This window comes from Cryptotermes secundus, unplaced genomic scaffold (genome assembly GCF_002891405.2).
Source record: "Cryptotermes secundus unplaced genomic scaffold, Csec_1.0 scaffold291, whole genome shotgun sequence".
NCBI lineage: Eukaryota > Metazoa > Arthropoda > Insecta > Blattodea > Kalotermitidae > Cryptotermes > Cryptotermes secundus.
The window spans coordinates 255,520-282,345 of record NW_019731571.1 but is presented as its reverse complement, the minus strand read 5'-3'; the positions used below and the strand labels follow the sequence as shown (position 1 = coordinate 282,345).

Sequence of the window (26,826 nt, the reverse complement as noted above, 5' to 3'; positions counted from 1 at the left end):
AGTAGTCTCATGAAATAATCAAAGATATCAGTACATGATGGATGTTCTAAACCTCAACAAATATACATGTAGAATGTGCATCCTAACCAGACATTTTCAGTTGCATATAAATGTACATATTTACTCATTTACAAGCATTTTTTATGTTTATTGAACTTCATACTTAAAATTACAATTGCATGTATAAGAAAACAAATAAATTTGTAACTGACAGATGTTTTGGTTGACATTGGAGAAATCCACTTTTATTGTTATGTGGTATGTTGTTAGCTGGGACTTGAACCCTGCAACTCGCCACACTGTATGGGTGTTGGTGATTGGAGGGTTCGTACATTGGCTGCAGGGCAGCGCAATGAATCAGTATCAGTTACAGCGGTACCTAGCTCTGCCAACACTCAAAGGGGCAAAGAAGTAAGTCACAGCTGTTTGCAGTGCTTCATTCTGGAACGTGCTGTATGAGATTACTGGAATTAATACGTATGTCATGTGTACAGAGAAAACGCTAAGAAATGGTTGAGCTGGTGAGATAGATTCAATTAGGCTGTCATGATCCAGTATGTCTGATAATTTGAGGATGGCTTTTCATTGCATGCTGTTTATTATACGTCATAATCATACAAATTATTTTTTATACAATTTCTGTGTTGTCTTTTGGTAGTAACTTCTCTGTAGGAGTCTATAGCATTAATATCAGCAGCAAGAAAATTCATATTTTTACAATCCCGTGAAAGTACAGTATTTATTAATTTGTCTAAATGCCCAAAATTAAACTCTTGTTTAGAGTTGTTATTTTAAAAACTTTGAAAAATTACTCAGGAATGTTGAGGTTTTGTTACTTGCAAAAAAACAAATTTTGAAACTATTTCTTTACCTGAAAGAGTTCTATTGAACAGATTTTGTTTATCTCGTACAGTTGGAATTTGCTAAAAAATGTTTATCTGCAGAACAACTTTGGCATCAAAGAAGGGAGAAAACTGACAGACTAAATCAAATTCAAAATACTCGGATATAAGAGGAGGTAGAATGTGATACAATTGGGGCACTGTAGTGAATAGAAAGATGTGGAAAATTAATAAGCAAGAATGTTTCTGTATGACATTCGGGACACAAGAGAACTATGTTCTTTTATTCACATCATAAATTCTCCACATATTTCAATTAATATTGAATTTGAGAACCTCACAGTGGTGAATCTGAAAGTATTATTTTTTTGTGGAATTTGAGGTTCTCACAGTGGCAGCTATGAAGAGTTCTATCTTCTGGGATATAATGCCATATAGTCCTTAGAAAGTCAACCGACGTTTCGGATGAACATATCACCTCCATCTTCAGAGCCAAATAAGCCAAGCAGGACACCATCATGAAAGTACTTAGCAAGATGAATAATTGGTTGACCAGAAACTTCACATTATATAAGAAGCAGGAGGAAAACGGAATACTAGACCTCAGTTCCCATTGACCTGCCATGGGACAGAATGAAACCGTTGGGCTCTCACACAACCACTTAGCAAACCAAGCGGAGACTAGAACAGGAGTGTAAGCTGTCATTGACAAGGGGTGGTTTTGCTATTGCAGGAAAATGACAGGAAAGAAGTGCAAGGGTGTGTTAGGTAGGCAGCCATCATGCAAGGGACTACATGGTGATAGTACTCTACATTTGATTTAATGCTCTTGCCAAGTATAAGGTCAAATTAGTTTTCCATGTTGAATGCTTGTAAGTAAATTGATTTGCATGACACTGTGCTACCAACAGCCTCAGCTTGGACCCCACCATACGCCATTCCTTGCTCACACTGATGTGTGGCGGTGGATTCTTCTGGCTGCAGACAAATGCTGTCAATCAGAACATGATTCAACGCTACCTCACCTTGCCCACAGTGCATGCTGCCAGAATGTAAGCTCAACAATTTCTGCTTCTTATTTTTTGTTATTCCACTTTGTGAAATGGAATGCAGCATAATCAAATGCATCATGCTGTTGCATATACCCATATTCTGCAATCTATTTTTCCTGCTCTATACTGTTCATATTTTACCATATTTTATCAGCGAACACAGTGATTGTATTACAGAAAAAAATATGCTTGTGATTATACCTAATGCATATCTGTTCAGGTGAAAAAATACAGGAACTGGTGCTCAGAACTGCATACAGTGCATGTAATTACAAGGATCTGATCACTAGTAAACTTCTGCAAAACCTTGCCACACTTAAATCTAAGTACTATTTGGTTAAAAAATGGGAACAAACTATCAGCTCCTCAAACCTGCTTTCAGGTAGGCAAGTATTGACAAGGGGGGCCTTGCTTGTTGCTGTTATCACAAGTTCTATAAGTTTAGTGTTATTGAGCTTATGAAAAGGTATTTTGTTTCTACTTTCCCTTTTGGCTGCTGTGCCATGTGTGTTACGCGCAGAAAGAAGTGTTTTGATGTAACAGTTTGCTCATGTACCTGTAGGTAACATCCTGTGTGGGTTGTCGGTTCTGGTAGCACAGAGAAACAGCCACGTAAATTTCTAAAACATATATATTTCTGTTAGAAGAGTATTTGGGCATGTAAGCAAGCAGGCAGAGTGTGTGGTAACCAGCGAGGTATCATGACCCCTGAAAAGGGCCGTATCTCTAAGGCAGGTTGCGCCTGATGAATGTAGGTGAAACTCCAGCCGCAGTGGGCTGGTTCATCAGTCTACAAATGCCTTGCATTGGTGGCTGGGTGACTGCAAGCTGGCTGGTCTTCCTTGGGTCTGCGGCCAAATAACTGCAAGCCAGCCAGTCTTCCATGTGTTGGCTGACAGTGTTGTTGCTAGGAGTCTTGACGTTGCTGTCTGGGCTCCAGACAAGTTGTCTTGATGTAAGGGTAGCTTTGACTGACGCAGAGTGTTGGAAGTCTGTATTTTGTATGCTGCCGCTAGCAGTTCCTGACTCAAGGGACATTGGAACTGCCCTGGTCTGCGCTGATTAGCTAGTGCTTGCTTCAATGTGGGAGGCTCCCACACCAGTATATATGAGTCAAGTTTGTTAGCCTATGATATCTGTGTAAATTACATTAGACAGACCAGTATGTGCGTTTGTATTTGAGTGTGTGGATGTGTGTTATATGTATTTCTTTCATGGTATGTTGCTAGCTCTGCTCAGGGCATGATCAGAGTAGCATGTTAGGTTACATTTGGCCAGACCTCATCCCTAGACCACTTTTGCAGACCGTATTGTTCAGCAAACTCACAGTGTTCCATGTAATATTTAATATTTACAGTTATCATCTCATGACCAAGTCAAGAAAACGTGGAGCTGCACTTACTTGCTTGAATTATTTTCATATATTTTTCTTAACTTTGGTATACCTATTCAAAAACACACTCTTCAAGTATTTATTGTTATTATTAATTCGTTATCAAGTAACCTTCTTGTTACTAGTGCTTGTAGTGAGATATTGGAGAGTTCGTTCTGAGAGGCAGGATTTTGGTCTATAGATAAAAGTATTACTATCAACTTACTCCCACTTGTGTTTTAGACACCCATTTCAACAAGGGAGCATTGTAAATGTGATATATGAATCAGAGATTGTAAAGTGGGTTGTTTGTTTAGTTGTTTAGAAGAAGTGGTGAATTCTTACACTAAATTCCAGATTTTCTGCAGTTCCTCAGTTTGCTCCATTTGCTTTCAGTGCACTGTGGTTATTCGTGATGGGAGCATCAAGCTTCATATTCTTATGCAGCTACAGTGGCATGTTGGTATTTGCTACGTATTATAAATGTGACCCTCTCACAACAAAGGTATGTTAATATAGTCACATATCCAGGTAAAGCGACAAGAAATGAACAGGTTCCGAATTAGGGGAAGCTATTTATTGGATAAGATGTTTACAATTGTAATTCCAATCACTCACAAATAATGTGTTCCACAAGATGCAACCTGACTAGTCTGTTGTCTCTCACGTTCTGTCTTCTAGTTCTTGGCTGAGCTGGTTTCTTCTGCTGTCAGGTATGCTCCGTTTGCCTCTGATCTGATCTCCACGCCGTTCACCTCTGATCTGATCTCCGCTCTGTTCTCCTCTGATCTGACCGCTGTTCTAGTCTTCTCTGATTTCACCTGCTCTGAGTCTGAGTCTCATTTTATGACCAATGGTCAGTCGGCCAGTCTGTCTTGGCATAAACACCCAACTGGGCCTTGCAACTAGATGGGTACTTTATGCCAAGCCAGAACTAGGATGGTTCCCACGGTAACAAACACAATAGCTATCACTTGGAAAGCAACCCTTGAAGAAGGTGTCTTCTAGGCTGTCCGATTGTGGAATATAGCAGATCAAACAGAAAGCTGTTATGTATATGGTGTCTCAGAAACGCGTTTTAACAAACCATTGTCTAGCAATGGAAGCCTGCACTGACTGAGATATTCTGGCTTTTAGGCGGCATGCCACAATATTAACACGGGTATTTTTTACTGCTTCCTGACTTTGAGCCTCTTTGCTGTAATCACAAAACCCTGCCATTATCTTGTCCTCGGTTATTTATATCAAGTTTGCAACAACTACATAACAAAACTGTACGCATAAAAGTCAGTTTCAAGTATAATTTCACTTGAAGAATGTGTGGACTCAACAGAAAATATTGTGGTCTTACATAGTTTACTCACAGAGAATATAGTCACTCACTGTGGTTGAAAGATGAAAAACCCTCAAATGGAAAAAAACTGTTTTAATATAAAGAAGAGGAAAGAAAGAAGGGGAGACAAATATGACAGGACAGATAAATAATGTAGATGGGAATTGTATGCAGGAGAAATGAGCGAATGAAGTGTCATGGCCAAATGACGAATATACTGAAATTTTTAACAAGAATGTGTTGTTGAGGTCTCACCTTTTGTTGGCATTTAATGTTGGATGTTATAATTAGGCTATATTTAATTTGTAAGCAGTAACACGTAGCAAGACATTTCTGTTGAATTGTACAGATTAAATTATACGTCCATTATCTTAACAATGAATGAAGAAGGAAATGCAGTTTATTACAGCAACAGCTGTAATAAGCCATTAATACTCCTATGATACTTATAGAGTTGCCAAGATATATATCAAACAGATAAAGATCCATGATTATGTCTAACTCATTCATTCGCTCACTCGCTAACTAACAGCCTGACTATTCAACACTGGTAAAACCAAAATTCACCTTTTGGGCACAACCTTGGTACAATTTCATCCACCTCCTATCCTCACAAACTCTTCCTTAAGTTCCATCCTTAAAATATTTCCATCTGCTTCTCAGTCTTGCAAGTAGTATTTTCCAAGTGTTTTCTTCCAAAAAATCTGTATGCAATCCTTGTCTGACCTCTACTTTCCCACTTTCACCCCAAGTTCCTCATCATGTGTTATCTGAAGTTGTCCATTTACTCAGCACCACACTGGTTCAGATACCTTCTTAACCACTTAAGTATTTATTTTCTGTGTTCTTATTTCTCTCGCAGTGGGACATGAAAACTCTCCAGATATTTAAATTTGTTAATACGGCGTTTAATTTATAATTGTTGTTCCCTCTTTAAAATTCAATATCTTAACCATGTGTCGTTATAAAAATAACAAAACAAAAAGTCACTGAAAGACTAATTGTCAGAGTTCATATAGTATTTGTACTTTGATTGATTTAGCCCTCACATTAAAGTTTTCTTTAGTAAGATCCGTATTTTGGCTTTATTATCAAAAGGTACACCACTGTCACAACTAACAGCTTTCAGTTCCCTGTACGTGGTCACAAATATAGTATGCCTGACTCATGCACATTCACTATATGCAGTCCTGACTGGAGTCAGAGGTTCAGAAATGAAATACCATCACAGAAGCTGACAGACAAAACTACCTCCAGTCTAAACACACACTTGTTTGTTTACTGCAACATTTCACTATGATATACATAGGTCAGTCAAAAAGTTCCCGGAATTCCCCTGCAGAGGGTGAATGAGTGATAAGATAGCATGCACACTGTTGTGGTGGGGAGCTCAGCTTGTATGCTCACAGGCACAACAGGTCTGGACAGATTTCAGTGTGAACTTTCGTTACTGTTCTGTTTGAATTAGACGTGAGTGTTGGTCGTTCGGCACAATGTCGCAGTTTGAACAGCGTGCGAACATCAAGTTCATGTGCAAATTGGGAAAATCTACTTCAGGGACGCAATCGGCCCTGCAGTAAGTTTACAGTGATACTGCACTAAAGAAATCCGTAGTTTACGACTGGTTTTCCTGGTTTAAGAATAGGCAGGAGATGTTAAGAGGATGACCAGCACAGCAGGAGACCTTCGACATCCAGAACTGAAGAAATGATTGGAAAAGTGCCACAACTGATTTGATGTGATCGAAGAATGACCATTGCAGAGTTGGAGCAAGAAGTTGGTATCTCTCACGGATCCATTCATGCCATTTGTCCGATGATTTGAAGATGAGACACATCAGTGCGAAGTTTGTTCCAAGGCAGCTGACCACGGATCAGATGGAATGTCACATGATGGTTGCTGGGAATCTGTTAGACAAAAGTACGTAGGACCTGACGTTTCTAAAAAAGATCATCACTGGTGTTAGATTATGACCCAGAGATGAAGATACAGTCATCGGACTGGTACACAGCATTGTCTCCCCGGCCAAAAAAATCATGCCTCGTCAGATCCAAAGACAAAGTGATGCTCATTGCATTCTTTGACATTGACGGTTTGGTGCGCCGTAAGTTCATACTGCCTGGACAGACTATTACTGGCCACTTCTACATGCAAGATTTGCAGAGGTTGCACGATGCAGTTCAGAGGAAGCAGCGCGACAAGTGGCAGGGACAGTGGTTTCTGCATCACGATAACGCATCAAGCCACACATCGCTTGTTGTGCAGCAATTCCTCGTTGAGAAAAACATTCCTATTATTACTCAACCACCATACTCTCCAGATCTCGCTCTGAGTGACTTTTGTCTTTTCCCTACTCTGAAAATGGGCCTCAAGAGGGCACTTTTCGAAACCATGGAGGACATCAAATCGAATGCGATGGTTGAGCTCCGGAAGATTCCAAAAGAAGCCTTCCACCGCTGCTTCCAACAGTGGCAGGCTCGATGGAGTAAGTGTGTGTGCACACAAGGGTCCTACTTTGAAGGTGATTAGTTAAGCATTGCCATATGTCCTATCATTAGAGTGCTATACCACAATTCCGGAAACTTTTTGACTGCCCCTCGTACTACAGCTCTGACTGTCTTGTTGATGATAGACATCATGTTGGCCACATTTTTGCTTTCTTGCAAGTTCAAGTTTATTGTGAATGACTGAACTGTGCAACAAAAGTATTTGTTCTTTCAAACATTGACTGCAAAATTGTTATCTTGTACAGACTATGAAATCTTCACTAAACCAATTATACCACCAGAGAAAGTGTTGCAACCTCAGTGGCACATGCTGTGAAAGTCTTTATAATTATGGTGCAATTTTCAATAACAGCTCATAGTACAATTTCTTACAACTAAAATCTTACATTCAGACTTTTGTTAGCCACTTGTAGAACCTTGATCCCTTTCACGCCTGTAGAAGTCGGCTGCTATATGGTAACGTTGGAAATAGGATCCTGTCCCAACCTACAGTTTTCCCAGTTGTGCCTTGTTTCATGACATTGACACTTTTTGTTGTCAGTAAAATGAAGAAAAATTCTTTCACTGAACAGGTCCAAAAATATTGGTGTTTCAGAAATTTCCTCCAGGAAAATTAGCTCTTTTTGTCCAGTTTTTGGTGAAGTTCTTGTAACAAAGAATGCCAGCAAATTCATTATTTCGTTTATGTTTGTTTCTTTCCAATAGTGTGTCCTAGATCTGGTTGTGTTTTATAAAAATTTTGGGGCATACAGATTTGTTTCTCTGGCTATTAATTCCGAAATTTCTGGTGTGCAAAACAACTCAAAATATTCCAGGGGGTTACTGGGGTTTTATAAATCAACATTTATACCAGGCTTGACAGTAAATCAAAGAAGTGGTTGCTCAGCACCTGACTTATGCCATGCTGCATGCTACTGTTGTCATCAGAGCTGATACTCTGTTCACCACATGACAAAATTTTCACCACTACTATGTATGCCCTCAGAAATATCACTACCTTAATTCTATTGAAACAATTCATGTAACACCTCATCACACACACATCTTCTTGCTAGCACCTGCCATAATGTTTACTCATAAATACTCAAACCCAGGACAGCTACCAAGCAATTAGCACCTTCACGTCACACTCTGAAGTAGCTATAAGATCTAGCAAGCACAACATACAAATTTGCATTGCTGACTATCATTATATCTACATCAGTGTAATTTGAAACATTCATGACATATAGAGTCGTTTTGCCTACTGTGATTGAGAGCAGCACATGATATGTTAAGATATCACATCCACTTAAATGGTTAAGTACCTTGTTTTAACATTGTGACTTCCATTTTTCCTCACAGTAAAACACAGTGCCCATGACTGACTCCCTGCACCAGAATACTGATGTTGAATCACGAGAAAAATAGTGTCAATTGGGGTCAGCATTGAGGTAGATTTCAAAGAGTAAAGTAGCCTTTATAAAATATTTCAAACAAATATGACACAAGGGTATAATTCCATGAATTCTGAAGTAATGATGTTAAGACCTATTGGTGTGATTCTGCAGTTAGCAGTGGCAAAGGACCAGCTCCTTCCATTGCTGGTGATGGACACTCTCAAGGATTTGCCAGGTGTGCCAGGACTGTTTGTGGCTGGTGTGTTCAGTGCTGCCCTAAGGTGAACTTTTATTTTATTTTTTGGGGGGATTTGGAGCTCTCACAGTGGTAAATAGGAAGTGTGCCATCTTTCTGATTGTAACACTGTGTAGTTTTGAGGAGCCTTCATCTTTATAACATAAACAATTTTAATATTGCATAATTTTATGTATAGTGATGTAAGACTTTTTTTGATATAAATTTAACACATTTTTTTTATCTATTTTAATGATTATAAACTGTACATATATATTTATATTTGTATTATACTATATTAATTATGTGACTGGTTCTATATCTATGTATATGGATTTATGGAATATACAATAAATGAATGAATGAATGAATTTAGGGTTGAAGTTTGAGACAAGCCAGAAATCAGCAAGAAGCAGGTGATAAGCAGACTTTTAGTATTCTACTAAAAGGTTGTGCTTTCTCCAAACTACATGATGTTACAAACTAGGAGGCCATTTCTTCATTGAAATTATCAGTTGCCTGTTAATATATTTGTAGGTTTTAAAGTGGTTTAAGCCCTTGATAATTTGAAAAGCCCTGCTATACGAGTGTTGTGCAAGAGCAGAAGTTTTTCTAAACTTAATTTTATTCTTGGCTGTTCCATGTATATTCTTTCTTTCCTCTGGTCATTCATTTTTCATAAATGTTGAACACTGTTTTTTTATTCTATCCTAGCTCCATGTCAACTGGTCTGAACTCAATGGCAGCAGTTGTTCTGGAAGACTTTTACAAGACTTGGTTCTCCCATAAGCTGTCTCCACGACAGACTGATATTCTTATGAAGACAGTAGTGGTAGTTGTGGGCACAGTGTGTGTTGGGCTGGTATTTGTTGTGGAAAAGCTGGGTGCTGTTTTGCAGGTAAGACTATTGTATAACACTAGTGTAGTGTCTTTGGAACAAAATACCTTTTGAAGCTAAAGCTTTTCCCTTTCCTTGCAGATGTCCATGAGTTTGAGTGGTATTACGCATGGTGCCTCCCTTGGAATTTTCAGCATGGGACTTTTCTTACCATGGGTTAATTCTAAAGTAAGCTCTACAGTTACAATATCTCTCAGAAACTTTTGATCCAAAATCATTAATCTGATTACTTCACTGTTTGATTCTACATACATAAACAAATGAATGCATAGTCAGGAGGTCATAGCTGTCTATCAACAGACTTCATCCTTAAAAAACTCTCAAAAATGTAAACGATATTCTTCATTTTGCTCTGTGTGATACATCAGCCTCCAACAGGGTTGCAGGTCTGGTAAAGGTAAAAAAATCTTGGATAATGGACAAAGTACAAAATAATTGTAAAATAAAAGTAAAACATTAGATGTCTAAGTTAACTCATAACGTTTTACCTTCTCATGTTCCTTCATGTGCTTCTTCACTTCTTTCTTTCAAGAATATTAAAATTCATATTTTTCGTGTTACCTTCAGAAATCAATGCCTTGGTCCATATATAATTTTCATCAAAATATGTCTGTTCCGTGGAATCCAGAATTAAAAACCACTGGGAAAATTTCCAAATTCACATCCCATTACAACAATACAGTTCCTTAAATCAATGGAAGATGACCCTTATCAAAATAATATTTAATAATTCAGTGACTACTTTCTGAAAAATATGCTACATCTCTGTTACAAACATGGATTGGTTAATTATCAGTGAATAATTACTGTTTGTTGTGAGAAACAAACAAACAACATGAAGTCACTCTATGGGTGAAATTAGAGTTAATTGATGCTGAAGCAAGTACATGCAGATACCTCTCCTAATATGTTTACAGTTATTTTCATAGACCTATCTGCATTATGTTTCAGGGGGCGCTGGCTGGTGGAGTGGCGTGTTTGGGATTTATGTCCTGGGTGTGCCTGGGGACTCAGGCAGCTATTGCTGCAGGAGATATAAATTTTCAGACAAAACCTGTCTCTGTTGAAGGTTGTACTTATGACTTTGTGACACCAGCACCTGCTGTGATTAACTCAACTATGGAACCACATAAAGAGTAAAAATTTACCTTTCCTAGGTTCTTTGGTTTTGGTTGTTGTAGCCCTGTGCTACATAATCAGTTATATTTTCACTACAGAATCTTGGCATCATGAGACAGAATTTTCTGCTGGCTCAGTGTAGTCCAGGAATGCTAGGCTTCAAGTTCTAATTTTCTGCAGATATCCTGTATGGTGCTACATACTTACTGAGTTTAATGTGAGTGTGATCTTGTGTAAAACCTACACATAAATTGTTTGCAGTGAAGTCAGTCTAATGTTCAAATGTTAAGAGAATTAACTATTTTGGTGCCAGGGTACAGTTTAAGGCCAGGCACTTGTCAGTTCTATCCCAACATACTATTTCTGTCCTAGCATTCAAACACATATAAACATGAATATGTGCACGTGCACACACACACACATATCCAGCGAAACATGTTTCTGTTTTGGTGTACTTCCTTTGGGCATTATCCATCTTCAATTATATAGCATTTAAATTTCTAAAGGTTGCTATGTTCATGTTAAGCTATTTTCTAATTCTATCTTCAGGTAAAAGGAACAGAAGCAAGAGAAGCTGAGATGCCCACTCAAAACAGCAGATTAGATGCAACTCTTCTTCATCTCTGACTTCATCTACCATTCCACAGGGAGCAGGACTCCCTTCTTAACTACACTCCTTGTTTTTAATTGAACATATATGCACAACCAATCTTGAAATGACACTACTCCTTAGAATTTTAAATTTAACCAATAGTGTCAAACATGAATTCTGCAACAGTGTTAATATACATGTCACCAATATAATCTCACTGTTATATGCATGAAGGGTCAAGAGTCTCACTTCAGACATGACTTAGCAAATAGTATTTGAGTTCTTACATCAGTGGTTATGAAGAGTCCTGTCTTCTGGGATATAATGCCCTATAATTTATTCAAAGTTAACCAGTGTTTCAGTGGAACATGTCTCCTCCATCTTTGCAATCAAAGAGAAAGCCAAGCAAGAATACAGGATGAAGCAGATAGTAAACAGAATGATGCTTGCTCATTGCTTCATATTGATTTCCTTTGAAATGTTGGTTGACTTTCAACAGACTAAATGACATTATATCCAAGGAAACAGGATTCTTCATCACATAGCACATTCATTTATGTTACAGTGAAGTTTTTGCCTTGTATCGGATGTCATATCTGTGGTACACACTTCTGGGAACCATGGTATCAATGTCTGTGGCACTCATCGCTAGTGTCTTTACGAATCCAACTGATCCTGCTTCTCTAGACCCAAGGCTTCTTAGTCCTGTAATTCGACGCTTTCTGCCAAAGAAAAACGTAAAGCAACAGGATGTTGACATGGCTCTTCTCAGTGGCTACAAGGTAAATGAAGATAGAGGCGGCCTTTCTTCTGCTATTGGTTCAATTTTGATGAAATATTGTATGAATGTTAATTTTCTTCTTGCTTGGGCTGTGCCAGAAGTACAGCACTCAGAGTTACCGGGTTTTTGGACTTTGTCCATTGTCTGGTATTTGAGAGACTAGAAAACACTAACCGAATTTTTAGGTGTTCTAATTTCCTAAGGGAAAGTTATATATGGGGTCCATAGTGATTGAACAAGTAATTCTAAAAGGTCCTGACGATGGTGTACAACACTCAGAATTACTGGGTTTTTGGACTTTTTCCATCATCTGGGGTTCTAGAGACTACTGGTTTTTAGAGCTTTCTCCATCCTTCACTATTCTACACACTAGAATATCAAACAATGGGAAAAGCCCCGAAACCCAGTAATTCTGAGTGTTACTGGAATACCAGATGATTGAAAAAGTAAAAAAAACCATTAATTCTGAGTGTGATACACCATTATCCAAACCCATTAGAATCTACAGAAATATAGCATCTGCTAAAAAGAATGCCAAGGTTTCAAATTTTCAAGTCGGGAACAAAACAAGATATAATGATACTGGTATTTGCAGTGTAATCATTACACAATATGCTGTACAAAGTCAGCATCAGGAAAAACAGACAATATGTTTTATACTGTTTGGGTGTTGATTTCATCATATGTTGAATATTGCTTCATAACCTCACAACATATTTTCCTATGGTATTCCAAATTAAAATTTTCATATAATTGCCCCTACAATTCATTGTCTCCCCCTTCAGAACAATGTGTCATACTGTGTAAGATTTGAGGCTTTCACGGCGGTGACTATGAAGAAAGCAGTCTGCTTTACCGTGTCCTACGGTGTTGTCGCTTGCAGATTTACTTATACTTTTTCTTCAACCCTGAAGATGGGGGCGATACGTTCCTCCGAAACGTCGGTTAACACCACATATACACGGTGCCAAATCCCAGAAGACTGCTTTCTTCAATGTGTCATACTGTTCATTTCCTCCACCTGTGATTATGTAGCAATATCATAAAATGATATCTAATATTATATTTGTTTTCTTTTTTTATTTCAGCCTTGATTGCCATGTGAAGTAGTAAACAAGAATTCTTTCCTCATAATTTCCTTATCTTCTGAAAATTTTGCTATATCTATATATGAAATCAGCCGTGAAATCACCTCACTGGGTCTCAGAGCAAGAAAAAGGGTCAAGAAAATCCAAATTACACAATCATTAAGAAAGCATGTCTCAAGGAATTCAGAAGAATTTTGTTCTGTGGGGTAAATAGGGTTTACTAGAAGTTGGTGAATTTAATTCTGTTTAATATATAATCCATATTGGACTGATGCACAATCTTATGTAGATGGCAACGGGATGTGTGACTTTTATTTGTAATACAGTGGAACCTCGCTTAACGAGAATAATTCGTTCCAGAATCTTACTCATAATGCAAAACACTCGTTAAGCAAAACAATTTCTCCCATATAAATTAATGTAAAATATGATAATGCATTCCATGCCGAAAAAAATACTAAAAAAACTTTGTGTACAACGTTTATTCAAAGAAAATTATATATACATTGTTAAGGAGCGTGAATCATCTTCATCTTTTCTTCTATGTGGAATGAACCAACCTGGAACGCGAATTCGATTTGCAGAAAACAATGCTGGGCAATGCATTATCCTCTGCTGTTATATAGGTTCTCTTCAGCATCTTTTTCCAGAAGAGACCCGTCTCATCACAATTAAAAACCTGTTGTGGCAGGTAACCCTCAGCATCTATGAGCTTCTTGAAGTTACCGATGAAGTTCTCTGCTGCCTTTGTGTCGGAGCTTGCTGCTTCACCGTGCCTTACAACGCTGTGGATGCCGGTTCTTCTCTTAAATTTCTCGAACCATCCATGGCTTCCCTTAAATGCTTCTTCTTCGGCCGTTGATGATCCTGGTGTCTTCTTAACGAGGTCGGCAAAAATCACTTTCACTTCTCACAAATTATGTTCTCCTTAATAGTATCGCCTTGCAATTGCTTTTCATTTATCCATCTGAGGAGCAACCTTTCAACATCGTCGAGAATACGTAACTGTCGCATAGATATTCGTGTCACTCCTTTTGAAGCATCTATCTCCTTAATCTTGTCCTTGTTCTTGAGGATAGTGCAAGTTGTTGATATAGACCAATTGTATGTGCGTGCTAGATCAGCCACGCTCACACCTCATTCTCGCTTTTCAATGATTTTACGTTTCATTTCTACGATTATTTTTATTCTCTTATGGCTGTCTTTTTGTGGCTTTTTCTTCAGGGACATTTTTGCAAGGGTTATTAAACTTTGCACAAAAAATCACAAATAATATGTCTGAACACAAGTTTGGAAAAATGTGATCACAAGCGACACTAAGATGCTAGCAGAATGAGTGCTAAACACAGACTGATGTAGCAAGCGCACAATCTCTGGGACTTCCCCTCTTGTCACTCGTTATGCAAGTCATTTTTTACAATTTGTTTTGCTCGTTATGCGAATTACTCGTTATGAGAGGTGCTCATTAAGCGAGGATCCACTGTACCTGTATTTTTAATATGGTATAAATTTATAACTTCACAGCTTTACAAGCAAAGTTGTGTTTTCTTCAACAGTACACCTAGTGTAGCAAATTTGCAGAACTTGATTGTCCTCAATATTGCAGCAACAAATCTAATATGAAAATAATTGCTTTGGAAATCCAAGTATAAAATAATGTGTTTGTTACCATGTGTCATCGATATATTTTTATTCACAGTAACTGAGGTGGGCAGGTCATGTAGCATGAATGGGGGAGACAAGGAATGCGTATAGGATATTGGTGGGAAAGCCAGAAGGAAAGAGACCACAGGGAAGACCAAGGCATAGGTGGGTGGACAATATTAGAATGGATCTTAGAGAGATAGGATGGGATGGTATGGACTGGATGGCTCTGGCTCAGGATAGCGACCAGTGGAGGGCTCTTGTGAACATGGTCATGAACCTTCGGGTTCCGTAAAATGCTGGGAAATTCTTGAGTAGCTGCAGAATTGGCGGCTCCTCAAGAAGGGCTCAGCTCCATGAGTAAGTAAGTAAACTGAGGAGCAAGGTTCTATTTAGAAAATATTAAGATTTGAACTTAATTAATTCTGAGATGGAACTAACATTTGCCTTCTTAATTTAAAAAACTTTTTGACAATGGAGTGGTGTGACACATTGTTTACTGAAATCACTACATTTCAGAGATGGTTCTCTTTCAGTCTTCAGATGAGCAGGATTTGAGAGAAAACCTATTCCTTAAGGCCCCATACTGCTACTCTCAAACCACACATACCAAGAATCTTCAGAAGTTAGATATACAAACTTGTTTACAGTGAGAAACATCTGGAAACATTAAACTGAAGTTATTTCATTTCAAGTAGGAGAGTTTCTTTCTCAACAGGTACAGTGTGCTGAATATAAGATATTCCATTTTATTTTAAAATACAGAAGTGATTTAAAACTTACAGAATCATGCTGTTACACGAAAATTAACCCATAAATCACCAACTTACATAATATCTAATACACAGATCCCCAGGGTGAGATAAGCTGAAATAAAAACTAAAATGTCAGAAAAGAGAATTCCCACATAGTTCAGAGAATAAATTATCATAAACACCACCTGCCTATTTTAAAACAGTTAAAATAAGACCACCATGACACAAATCTAGAAAATGTGAAAATCAGCTCAAATGAACTTGGTCATGTGCAGCTACTTTCTTGATTTAAATTAAGTTGGCACTGACTTCATCAGCAAGTGGGAGTCGCTTGGTCGGTATAGTTCATTTGTGGACTACAGGCCACGGAGTTTATTTGTATGTTTTTTTTTTAGTTTATTGGTACTAGTAGTTTTGGTATGAAATGGTTCCATTCACAGTCTATAACCTACACCCTTTTCTAGTTATCAGTGCTGTAATTCTAGATTTCAGTTAATGTCTCAACCTCCATTTTTCACAATTCACCTCCTGGAATTGTAAGTAACTTTATTCTGATTTAAAAAATTGCTAATCTGTGGTTATCTGTCTCTCAAATAGTTGCTTTCTATGTATTTGATAAGTTAATATCATTAAAGAGATTTTTCATATCTTCCATGAATGTGATAAATATTTAAATATTTAATATATAAAAACTTGTGGTATTTATAATGTTAAAAATTGCTTAAAAATTGGAGTGGAAAATAATGTTTTATATAGGTCCAATTTTGAGCAGTGAACAGAAATATGAGGTTCAATAAAAAATTGCATGATAGGAACATATATTTCATTCAAAATCTTCCAGCTATTGGTGCCAGCAGGAAGGAAACCAGTCATTTGCCTTTACCTCCTCCATAGATTTGAAACATTAAATTAAATTGAAGAATATAAGTTGGTCTATCAAATGATAATAAAAAATAAAAAGTTTTTTATTATTCCTGTGCCCTGAATGCTCCAGAGCTATCTGTAAAAATAAAAAGGCTTAAACATAAGTTAAGGAGAAAATTTTCTGGCTGTTGGAAAACTGGTTAAGTTTTAGCACTGTAGAACACAGTTCACAAATTGGTGTCTTACAATTTGAGGGTTTTACTAGAGTACAATGTACAATTAGTACGGTACTACAAGATATAGCACATCTAATGGTCAGACAGCCATGCAGCCTAAGGCATAAAATGTCTTTGCCCATTCAAACACGGGGATCATGGGTTCGAATCCCACTCAAGGTGTGGAAACCTTTTGTGTTTATTCTGTGTCTGTATTAGGTAGTGACCTTACAATGGGCTGATCCCCCATGCAAGGAGTCCTGCTAACTGCTTAGATTAAGAAACTGAAGCACTTCACGGATGCCCAAGTGGGAGCAACAAGAACAACAACACCGAGGAGGAAAAGGAGGAGAAAAAGAAGAATGGTCAGGTGACAAACCAAAACAACTCAGTCACTTGTCTTAAAATATGGGATGCTGGTAATAAATTCAGTGTACAATTCTGTTACTTGTTGTTGTTCTATACATTCATTCATAATAGAATTCAGAAAATAGTTCAGTAATCGAATATTCAGTTGTGAAATATTAACCAGGTAAGATCTGTTATCGAGCAATGACTAGCAAGTAGACATTGAAGATTTTATTTTGTGTGCTATAGTTATAGTAATCCATAGTGTGTTACAATACGGCAGATATGTTAGGCGTTTCTCAATATTCATGCTGTCATTTGGCATTTAACTCTGTTTGTTTGGGTACATTATTACAATTATCTTCTAACTGCTCCCTTTTTCTGTACTCTCTCATATATGCAGCACGACAATTGCCGGCGTCATATGCTGGCAGATTGCCTATAGTATTGCGTCATCTACTAAAGAGTGGAATTGAATTAGCCGTATAGCTCACATTCATTAATGTATCTCACTCGCAATAAGTCCAGATTCTTCTACATGCTTCGCTGTGCACATTTCCATGGTAACGAAGTCATAAACAGATCTTTGGTTACTTAGCAGCGAAGGTACCAATAATTACAAACTGCTACATATTGTTACTTACGGAAAATTTTTACACTTTCTGTTACTAACGGTTTAATTCCATTTGCACCCGCAAATAATAACATTTTCAATGTTGAAAATAATAATGCATAATTTGAATGTATGGAAAAAGTTACAATGCATGTTGTGGCTATATATTAATAGCAAGTCCTGTGTAATCCAGTGATGGTTATTCACATAGACAAGAGGATTCCGAACTGGACTGCCTCTGTTATTCTCCCTCATTTAAGAAAACCTGCTATACTATTCTAATGTACACCTTACTGTATGCGAATCTGGCTTCATATGAGGAGATATGCTCATGATGAAATAATAAGCAGTCATCCCTGTGGTCAGAATTTTGTCATAAAATTCAGTTTCTCTTAGAAATATTACATTTAACATCATGTTGTGTGTATAAAATTTTCTTCACTTTATTCTGTCACCACAACAGGAAGTATGAATACACCATACATTCGTCACTTCTTACATCATGTACTTGTATATGACGTTTTACATTCACCTGTATTCACTTGCTAGTATTCCTACATTGGCCAGTGTTTATATATAGGAGCAATTGTTTTTAGTGAAACGTAATGACGTTATATATTGTGACATGTAGACCCATTTCTAGGCAGCACCCGAAATACACAAATGCAATAATAGAAAAGGTATTGCAAGAAATGTTTTCAATGTGGTCCACGCCATGTCCATACCTAGGCAACTGGTTGCTAAACAGATTTCCGCAGAAGCAAACGTGTGGAACACCAGACGTCCATTTCTTGGCAACGGAGCTGTAAAAGCCCCTACGAATTGTTGAGAGACGGTGTTTTCTGTGTGGTCCATATCGATAATATATGTATAAGGGGTACAGAACAGAATAAAGTCAGTCACAGAACGAGAACAAGAATGGAGTCAGTCCTTGGTCTCTCGCCATTCTCATACTGTGCCAAGAGTTCACCGCACATAGTTTTTCCGGTTTCTTTGTGGGCATCTGTCAACATCCTTGGAACCCACCTTGCACAAATGTGTTTCAACCCCAAATGTTTCAATATTATGCACACACTTACTTCCCCAATTACCAGTTCGATGAAATTTCTTTCACAGTCACACATCTGTCCTCCAAATATATCATTAACACGTTGCACATTGTCAGGAGTTTGTGCAGTATTTGGTCTACCGGTGCGAGGAGATTCCCGAATATTGGCGTGCTCACTTTCACCAGATAATCTGTGTGCTCGCCGACTAACTGTATTGCGATCAACAGCATCATCTCCATACACATTTTTCAATCTCTTGTGAATATTTCTCACTGTCCCATTCTCAAAACACAAGAACTCTGTAACAGCACGTTCTTTTGTCGAACATCAAGCATAGCAGCCATTTTGAAGGAGTGCTATGACATCGTTACAGGTTGAATTAAACTGTATTAAAAGGGCAAGGATCCTTCGCTGCATCCTGCAAATAGCAAAACTGTAGAATAACAACTGAATTTTTAAAAAATGTTGCGCATTACTTTTGGAGTAACCTATGTATTTCAACACTATTATTGCTAAGTGTATAGTATACTTATTATTATTAATATTAATTTATTTAATTGTAGTTGTAACTGTAATTGTGTTTGCATTGTATTCATTGTGTGTAGTGTGTCCTTTGTTGTTTGCGTAGTTTTGTGTGTTATGTTTTGTTTGAGTGTGGTGTGTAATTTTGTGTTGTGTCTTATTGTAGTACCACTGCCGCAGGGCAAAAAACCCATTTGCAATTTATAATAATTTAAATCAATTCTTTATTATTTATGTGCCAAGTCAATAGCCGCAAGGCCAATTACCATCAGAGCACAGTGTAGATACAAGTAATTATATTATGGACAATCACAACATAAAGTCAAAGACAAATTACAGGCAAGCACTGGAGGAAAAACACATTAATGCAGACAAGTAAACAAACAATAATAATAATTTCATTAACATAAATCTAAGTTGTTATTGAGAACTGAGGAATGAAACATAAAAATATTTAATTGTGAAATGTAAAGTATAGATGTTCAGAGAGGATAATAATAATAATTGAGTTTAAGTGTTTTTATATTCATAAAAATAATAATAGTAACTATTACACCATATTTAAAAATAGTTTGTGGAGAACGTTCATGGCTCCAAAGACGTCAACATCCCTGCAAACAACATTAGCAGCTGCTGCACATCTAGCAGAGGGACAATTCTTACATGAGGAGCAAACATTGAACAAAGCAAAGTCTCTGATGTACCGAGCAGGAACTCGGACACCAACAATTTCCAGAACAGAAGGGCAGAATTTCAAGCCAAAGTAAACTTAGCATCGAGGTGATATTTCCTAGTATGTAAAGTATGCAATTTTAACTCCTCCAGAGCAAGAGAATAACTGTAATGGACTTGAGGATAGAAACGATTAAAACAAAGGACTGCAAACCTCTGCTGGATGCATTCCACATTGTTGACATCAGTTGACGTAATCAAATTCCAGACTACAAACACATCTTCAAGCTCAGATCTAACTAATGCAGTGTAGAATCTGAGCATAGAGTCTAGAGATGAGAAATTGAAAGTAATGTTACGAACTAGATCCAACAGTTTAACACAGCGAGAGAAAATGTAATTGACATGGTCATGGAAATAAACACTCCCAGGTCTTTTATAGAACCGGTCTGGGCTATGGACGATTGACAAAGTTTATAATTGTAGATAAGTACATTGGTTTTCCTGGAGAAGGATATAACTCTAGTTTTACTGATGTTGAGTTTCATACAGTTAGCAATGCACCAAGCTTTTATAGAGTTAATGTCAGACTGATGTAGATAGCGTGTAATCGCTCGACTGTTGTGCACTAATTTGTGTATAATTAGAATCTTGAGTACAAGAATTAATTGCAGATAGCAAGCTAGTCTAGCCATGGGGCCATAAGGCATATAATTCTGTCTCCCAAGGATGTTTGTGCTTTTCTTGATTCTGTCATTTACCACAGAATCGAGAAAAGCACAAACACCCATTTTCAGTGTCTAATTCTGAACCTGATAAAACTTTGTTCTGGTTTGGTTTGAAGTAAATATATGCTGCACTGGTCTTGACACAACATAGTTGTCCACTGCTTGTTCCTACTGGCTGGTCTTGGCTAAAAGACTGAATTATGCGCATTTATAGAAGAAAGGGGAATTAAAGTGGTATCATTTCACATAGTAAACTGTTTATTGTTTGCTACTGTAGCAGTCATAACACACTTGTTAGTCAACATCACATCTCAAAGTTGCAGATTCTCCATGTCTTCTTGTCATTAGAAATACCAATGTTGAAGCAGCACTGATCAGAGTATGCCTTAAGAGAATCAACTTTTCATTCTGTCAGCGTGCAGGACAGCACACAGTATCAATCTAACATATTTAGTTCATAGGAATTCCCCAAGGCAGAGGTAGGTTTGTACTGTAGCAAGCACACCAAGTGCTGAAACAGAAAACTTTTTCAAAGAATTCAAATGTATTACAACTTCCGCAGGAAGTTCTAAGTTAGACAAGGAATGTGAAAAATGATAGCCTGAAATTTCCTCTTCAATTTCATACAAAAAGAATTATTTTACATGAAAAACAATGGTTCAAAATCCGAGCTGAAACTTAGCACTGCACTAAGCGTGCCAGGTATGGACTTTGGCGATATGTGTCAGAAGCCGCTGGCATACCATGTACAGTCTCCGGCACTGAAGGTTTAACATATACTGATCCCTGTTTGGGCTTATCGTAATTTATCGTAACAATAAACATGAGAACACATGCTAAACAACNTTTTTCATTATTTGGCCCCTTATTAGTTTCTAATTTTACTATATCCCATATGATCTTATTTTTATTTTTGGAATTTTGAATTTTGTTGTCATATCTTAGTTTTTTAGCTTCATTAATGACCTTAGATAAAATTTTACAGTATTTTTATAATAGTTTCTTAATTCTGAATTATTACTGTTTCTACATGCCATATAGAGTACTCTTTTACGTTTAAAGGATGTTATTCCTATAGTAATCCTAATGTCGTATTTTAGCGTCCTGTTGCACTGACTTTCATCCATGATATGTATACAGTGGCCGTCTTGTAGTGCACTCATTTTCACCTGTTACTTCACGACATGTTCGGCTACATAGTGCCATCATCAGGTGCCCTAATTACGTTAATCTATTCCATTGCTTGCAACACTCGCAGCTAAGAAGGGAACACACATCACAAGACACAGTTTACACAGAAAATAAGAAAAACGACCCCATAGTGAATGAACCACACACAAGTTTTAATTAAGACACATAAGATAAATAATCTTAACAAGTTTTAGTGAGTGTACATTTATTATAGTTGACAAATACACACTTTTTAAATACTTTTTAAATGGTGTTGTGAAGACATACGAGGGCAGGCAATGCAATAGATTAACATAATTAGGGCACCTGATGATGGCACTATGTAGCCGAACATGTCGTGAAGTAACAGGTGAAAATGAGTGCACTACAAGACGGCCACTGTATACATATCATGGATGAAAGTCAGTGCAACAGGACGCTAAAATACGACATTAGGATTACTATAGGAATAACATCCTTTAAACGTAAAAGAGTACTCTATATGGCATGTAGAAACAGTAATAATTCAGAATTAAGAAACTATTATAAAAATACTGTAAAATTTTATCTAAGGTCATTAATGAAGCTAAAAAACTAAGATATGACAACAAAATTCAAAATTCCAAAAATAAAAATAAGATCATATGGGATATAGTAAAATTAGAAACTAATAAGGGGCCAAATAATGAAAAAATATGCACATTAAAGGTGGATGGAAAATGGATTAGAAAAAAGCAAGTAATTCAGGAAACCTTTAACAATTACTTTTAATCTGTAGCTGAAAATAAAAATGCAAAAAAATAAACAAAATAGTACTAATATTATTTTGAATTGTTTCATTTTTGGTCCGTTACACTATCAATCACAAAGTCAATAGAAAATCCGTCGAGTGTAACAATTTTGTAGGTCACTTCATTTATCACTTCTGCCTTACATGTTTCGGTTTAATAAAACCATCATCAGAGGCACATTGTACAATCATGAAAACACTGTCGTTGTTTCGGATGGAATGTGAGAGTTGAACGTGCATTCAACAATCCTAGCAAGTGTTGTGCTTTTACACATCGACATATTGTAGCAGTGTCCACGCAGCATATATACTGTGTACATCTTAACAACAACAGTGTTTTCATGATTGTACAATGTGCCTCTGATGATGGTTTTATTAAACCGAAACATGTAAGGCAGAAGTGATAAATGAAGTGACCTACAAAATTGTTACACTCGACGGATTTTCTATTGACTTAGTACTAATATTAGTTACTTTCCAGACACTACTCCCATTCAGTATTTAATGAAAACTTTTATAAATCCCTTTCCACATACTAAACTTAAATCTTTATCAACTAAGGAAGCTGAAAACATAATTCAATCTCTCAAAGCAAAAAACTCTTATGGATATGATGAAATATCCACTAAAGTATTAAGAATGAGTTCCCTTTTCATTAGCTCTCCTTTGACTCGCATATGCAACAATTCATTATCACAAGCAATTTTCCCAGATCGTTTAAAATACTCAGAAATAAGACCACTGTTTAAAAAGGGTGAAAAAACAAATATTTCCAACTATAGGCCTATATCACTTTTAACTTTGTTCTCTAGGGTATTAGAAAAAGCTATGAGCATTCAGTTGATTGAGCACTTAAATAACAACATTTTAATGGAAGAACAATTTGGTTTTAGAACAATATCTTCAACAGATGAGGCTATATACAAGTTAGTGAATGAACGCTGTAAGACCTTAAACAGCAAAAACTTAATAGGAGGCATTTTTTGTGACCTAGAAAAGGCATTCAATTGTGTTAATCAGGAGGTTCTGTTGTCAAAATTGGAATTCTATGGGATAAAGGGTAAAGCTAAACTTTGGCTTGAATCTTATTTCAAAAATAGATATCAAAGGGTTTTAATTACAAATATAAACCTTAATCTCAATGAATTTTCGACATGGGGCAAAATTAGACATGGTGTCCCACAAGGTTCAATTCTGGGTCCATTGTTATTTCTCATTTATATAAACGATTTACCCCAAAAATAAATGATAAATCTGTACCTATATTATTTGCAGATGACCCTAGTTTGTTAGTTAAAAGTTCAAACTAAATATAAATAAAGCTTTTCATAGTATAAATGAATGGTTCAAAGTAAACAAACTTTCTATAAATTTTAACAAAACCCACTACATTCAATTTACAGCTAGAAATAAAAATCCTAGATCTGAAATAAAAATTGTATATGATAAAAAACAAATTACATCTATATCCAATATCAAATTTCTTGGAATATTCATTGATGACACAATGAGCTGGAAATACCACATTGAGTATATTAGTTCTAAACTAAGTGCAGACTGCTACATAATAAGATCACTTAAACCATACACATCCATAAATAACTTAAAAATGGTTTATCACTCTTACTTTAATTCTATTATAAATTATGGTTTACCCTTTTCGGGTAACTCACCACAAAGTACAAAATTTTTAGAATGCAAAAGAATATAATTAGAATTGTGTTGGGATGCAGAAGGAGGGATTTGTGCAGGAACTTATTTAGAGAATTAGAAATCTTACCACTGGCATCTCAGTACATACTATCTCTTATGCTCTTTGTGATAAAAAATAGAAACAAATTCAGAGTAAATTCAGAGATTCATGGAATAAATACCAGACAGCAAAATAATCTACATCAGCCTCTTGTAAATTTGACTAAATACCAAAAGGGAGTTTACTGTTTAGGAACAAAGGTCTATAATAATCTACCACAATATTGTGGGAACATCCCACATTATCACGCATTTCTGCAACGCTCGCTCTTCACATCACTTTTCACCATCACGCGCGCTAACCAATCAGATTGCTTCAAACGATCGCATTTATACTACGCTCGGCGCTAGCCCGCGTCTACACCATTACGCGCGCTAGCCAATCAATTCTTCCTCCTCACTTTCGAGTTTTGCTCCGCCCCACCGACCAGTGTATAAAAGAGCAGAGTTATGCAGTTCCATTCAGTTCATTGTCAGCCTACAAGNCTCATGGCTCCCACGACCGCGCTCAACGACTAGCCTTTTCACTAGCCATTCACCGCAACCAGCCTTTCTCCTTACCGGCGCGCGCCGCGCTACCTCTCCGATCAACCATCTCAGCAGCCACGGTCCTTTTCAGGGCCAACAAATTGTTCCGAAGAAGTGGGTTGTCATAGGAGTATGACAAAGACACACGTAAAGAGGACCCCACAATATATTAAGGATATATCAAGCGACACTAAGAGTTTTGAGGTACAATTAAAATAATTTTTATATGTACATTCTCTTTATTCTTTACAGGAATATTTTGGTTATAAATCTTCTTAAGGTGCGAGTAGTTGTCTTGCTTTACAATTAAAGGAAGACAAGGCTGTCAGTCTGTGTTCTGGTTTTTAGATGCTTATTTTAGATATACACAATTTTCATATTACTGTATACTAGTCTTTGTTTCAATTTATTATATAATTGATGTATGTCTATTTTTCCCATGTTCAGGCTCAACTCAATTACGGAATTATTTTCTGGGGCTCATCTTCATCAATGAAAAGCATATTTGTGGCCCAAAAAAGAGCAATAAGAGTTTTGTTAAGGCTGGGTCCTAGAGATTCATGTAGGGAAGGCTTTAAGAAATTGGGTACACTTACAGTCCCCTGCTTATATATATATATACTATGATATTGTTTGTAATTAAAAATTATAATATGTACCAAGCAAACGATAACATTCATCAAATAAGTACCAGATGGCACAATAGGCTACATGTTTCTTCTGTGAGATTATCTTCCATACAGAAGGGTGTCCATTTTACATCTATTAGAATATTTAACAACCTGCCACAAAACATATATATCTTGAAAGACAATTATTAATATTTTTAAACAAAGACTAAAGGATTTTCTGGCTTCAAAAGCATTTTACTCGGTAGGTGAATATATGGCAAGTAGGTAATTTTATGCACTGTTACAGTCTGTTTTCTAAGACTATGTTCTAGCAAGAATTGTAAGATGATTGATTTTTATACTGTTGTACCTATCAATGTTACAATTGTTGAATATTTTATTGTCTAGACCAGGTTGCACATTGCAATGTCAGTTTGGCTGTGACGAGTTCAATATCCAGTCCGGTATCCGGACAAAGGATCTGTGAAACCATGTAGCTATATGTTATGTTATGTTATGTTATGTTATGTTATACAAGACTCATTAATGACATTATGCTTTAACTATTCAATTTTTAATTAACAGACTTGCATAAACCTGTACAAATTGTATAAAGTTTGCCATTACTTTTAATACTAAAATTAACTTATTTATTATATTGTACATGTTTATCAGTATTTTATACAAATGTGCATGCTATTGGATGAAAACTGTAATCCTTAGTTGTGACTGTAACAAGGAAGATCTCCACATCGGCATGAGAATGTACTCTCAACGGCATTTATGGAAGGTGAATAAATGAAATGAAATATGGACCTAATTATATTCTGTTGGTATATCGCGCTAGTGGGATAGCTGTTTCCGGTAACATACAATAACATACACAATACGGGGGAAATATTTTATGTTGCATCTCGTCATCCACCATATGACCTCGAATAATTTACACTGCTGTAAGATGTGGTTTATAGTTCCTTTGGTTTCGCCACATTCAAACATTTCTGTATTAACGATATTAAATCGAATTGCGTACTCTTTTAAGCAATAATGACCATTTATTGTACTATTTATTACGATGACAGATATTCTTCGAAACTTGAGTCTCTGGAACCAAGGTCTTCTGTTGCTTTGGTAGTAGTTCTCAAAGTACTTCCTTCCGTTCTGTTTTACTGATTCCCTCGGCTGCTACCTTTTCGAACACTCTCCTCTGCCTACGTATCTCTTAATACACTGAGGACCGCTGAGGACAAAACCAATGTGTGCTGGGACAATGGAATCCGTTGAACACAAGATGTTGTTACTGTCACTTAAGTAAACCAGGGGCGGGGATTGTTCAGATCCAGGGACATTTTGTGGAAATTAGGTAA

General features: G+C 36.8%; 1 protein-coding gene and 1 long non-coding RNA gene across 6 annotated transcripts in view; one reads left to right on the top strand and one right to left on the bottom strand.

The window, feature by feature from the left end:
• Positions 1-13,593, top strand: part of LOC111867113 (sodium-coupled monocarboxylate transporter 1) — a 55,614-nt gene extending 42,021 nt beyond the window's left edge. For 4 of the 5 annotated variants that reach the window (XM_033752555.1, XM_023856646.2, XM_033752554.1 and 1 more), the window contains exons 8-15: positions 271-411; positions 3,663-3,771; positions 8,657-8,766; positions 9,435-9,618; positions 9,700-9,786; positions 10,570-10,754; positions 11,895-12,111; positions 13,199-13,593. In XM_033752555.1, the coding sequence (XP_033608446.1) occupies positions 271-411; positions 3,663-3,771; positions 8,657-8,766; positions 9,435-9,618; positions 9,700-9,786; positions 10,570-10,754; positions 11,895-12,111; positions 13,199-13,204 (1,039 nt within the window). In that variant the 3' untranslated portion in view covers positions 13,205-13,593. Of the gene's footprint in view, positions 1-270; positions 412-1,753; positions 1,895-3,662; positions 3,772-8,656; positions 8,767-9,434; positions 9,619-9,699; positions 9,787-10,569; positions 10,755-11,894; positions 12,112-13,198 lie in introns of all 5 variants that reach the window. The other variant, XM_033752553.1, reaches the window with a different exon arrangement.
• Positions 13,594-15,980: 2,387 nt separating this feature from the next.
• LOC117282533 lies at positions 15,981-26,821 on the bottom strand. The gene is made up of 2 exons (XR_004513302.1): positions 26,343-26,821; positions 15,981-19,104 (listed from the first exon to the last, which is right to left on the bottom strand). It is a non-coding gene; the product is annotated as an uncharacterized LOC117282533 (long non-coding RNA).
• Positions 26,822-26,826: the final 5 nt, after the last annotated feature.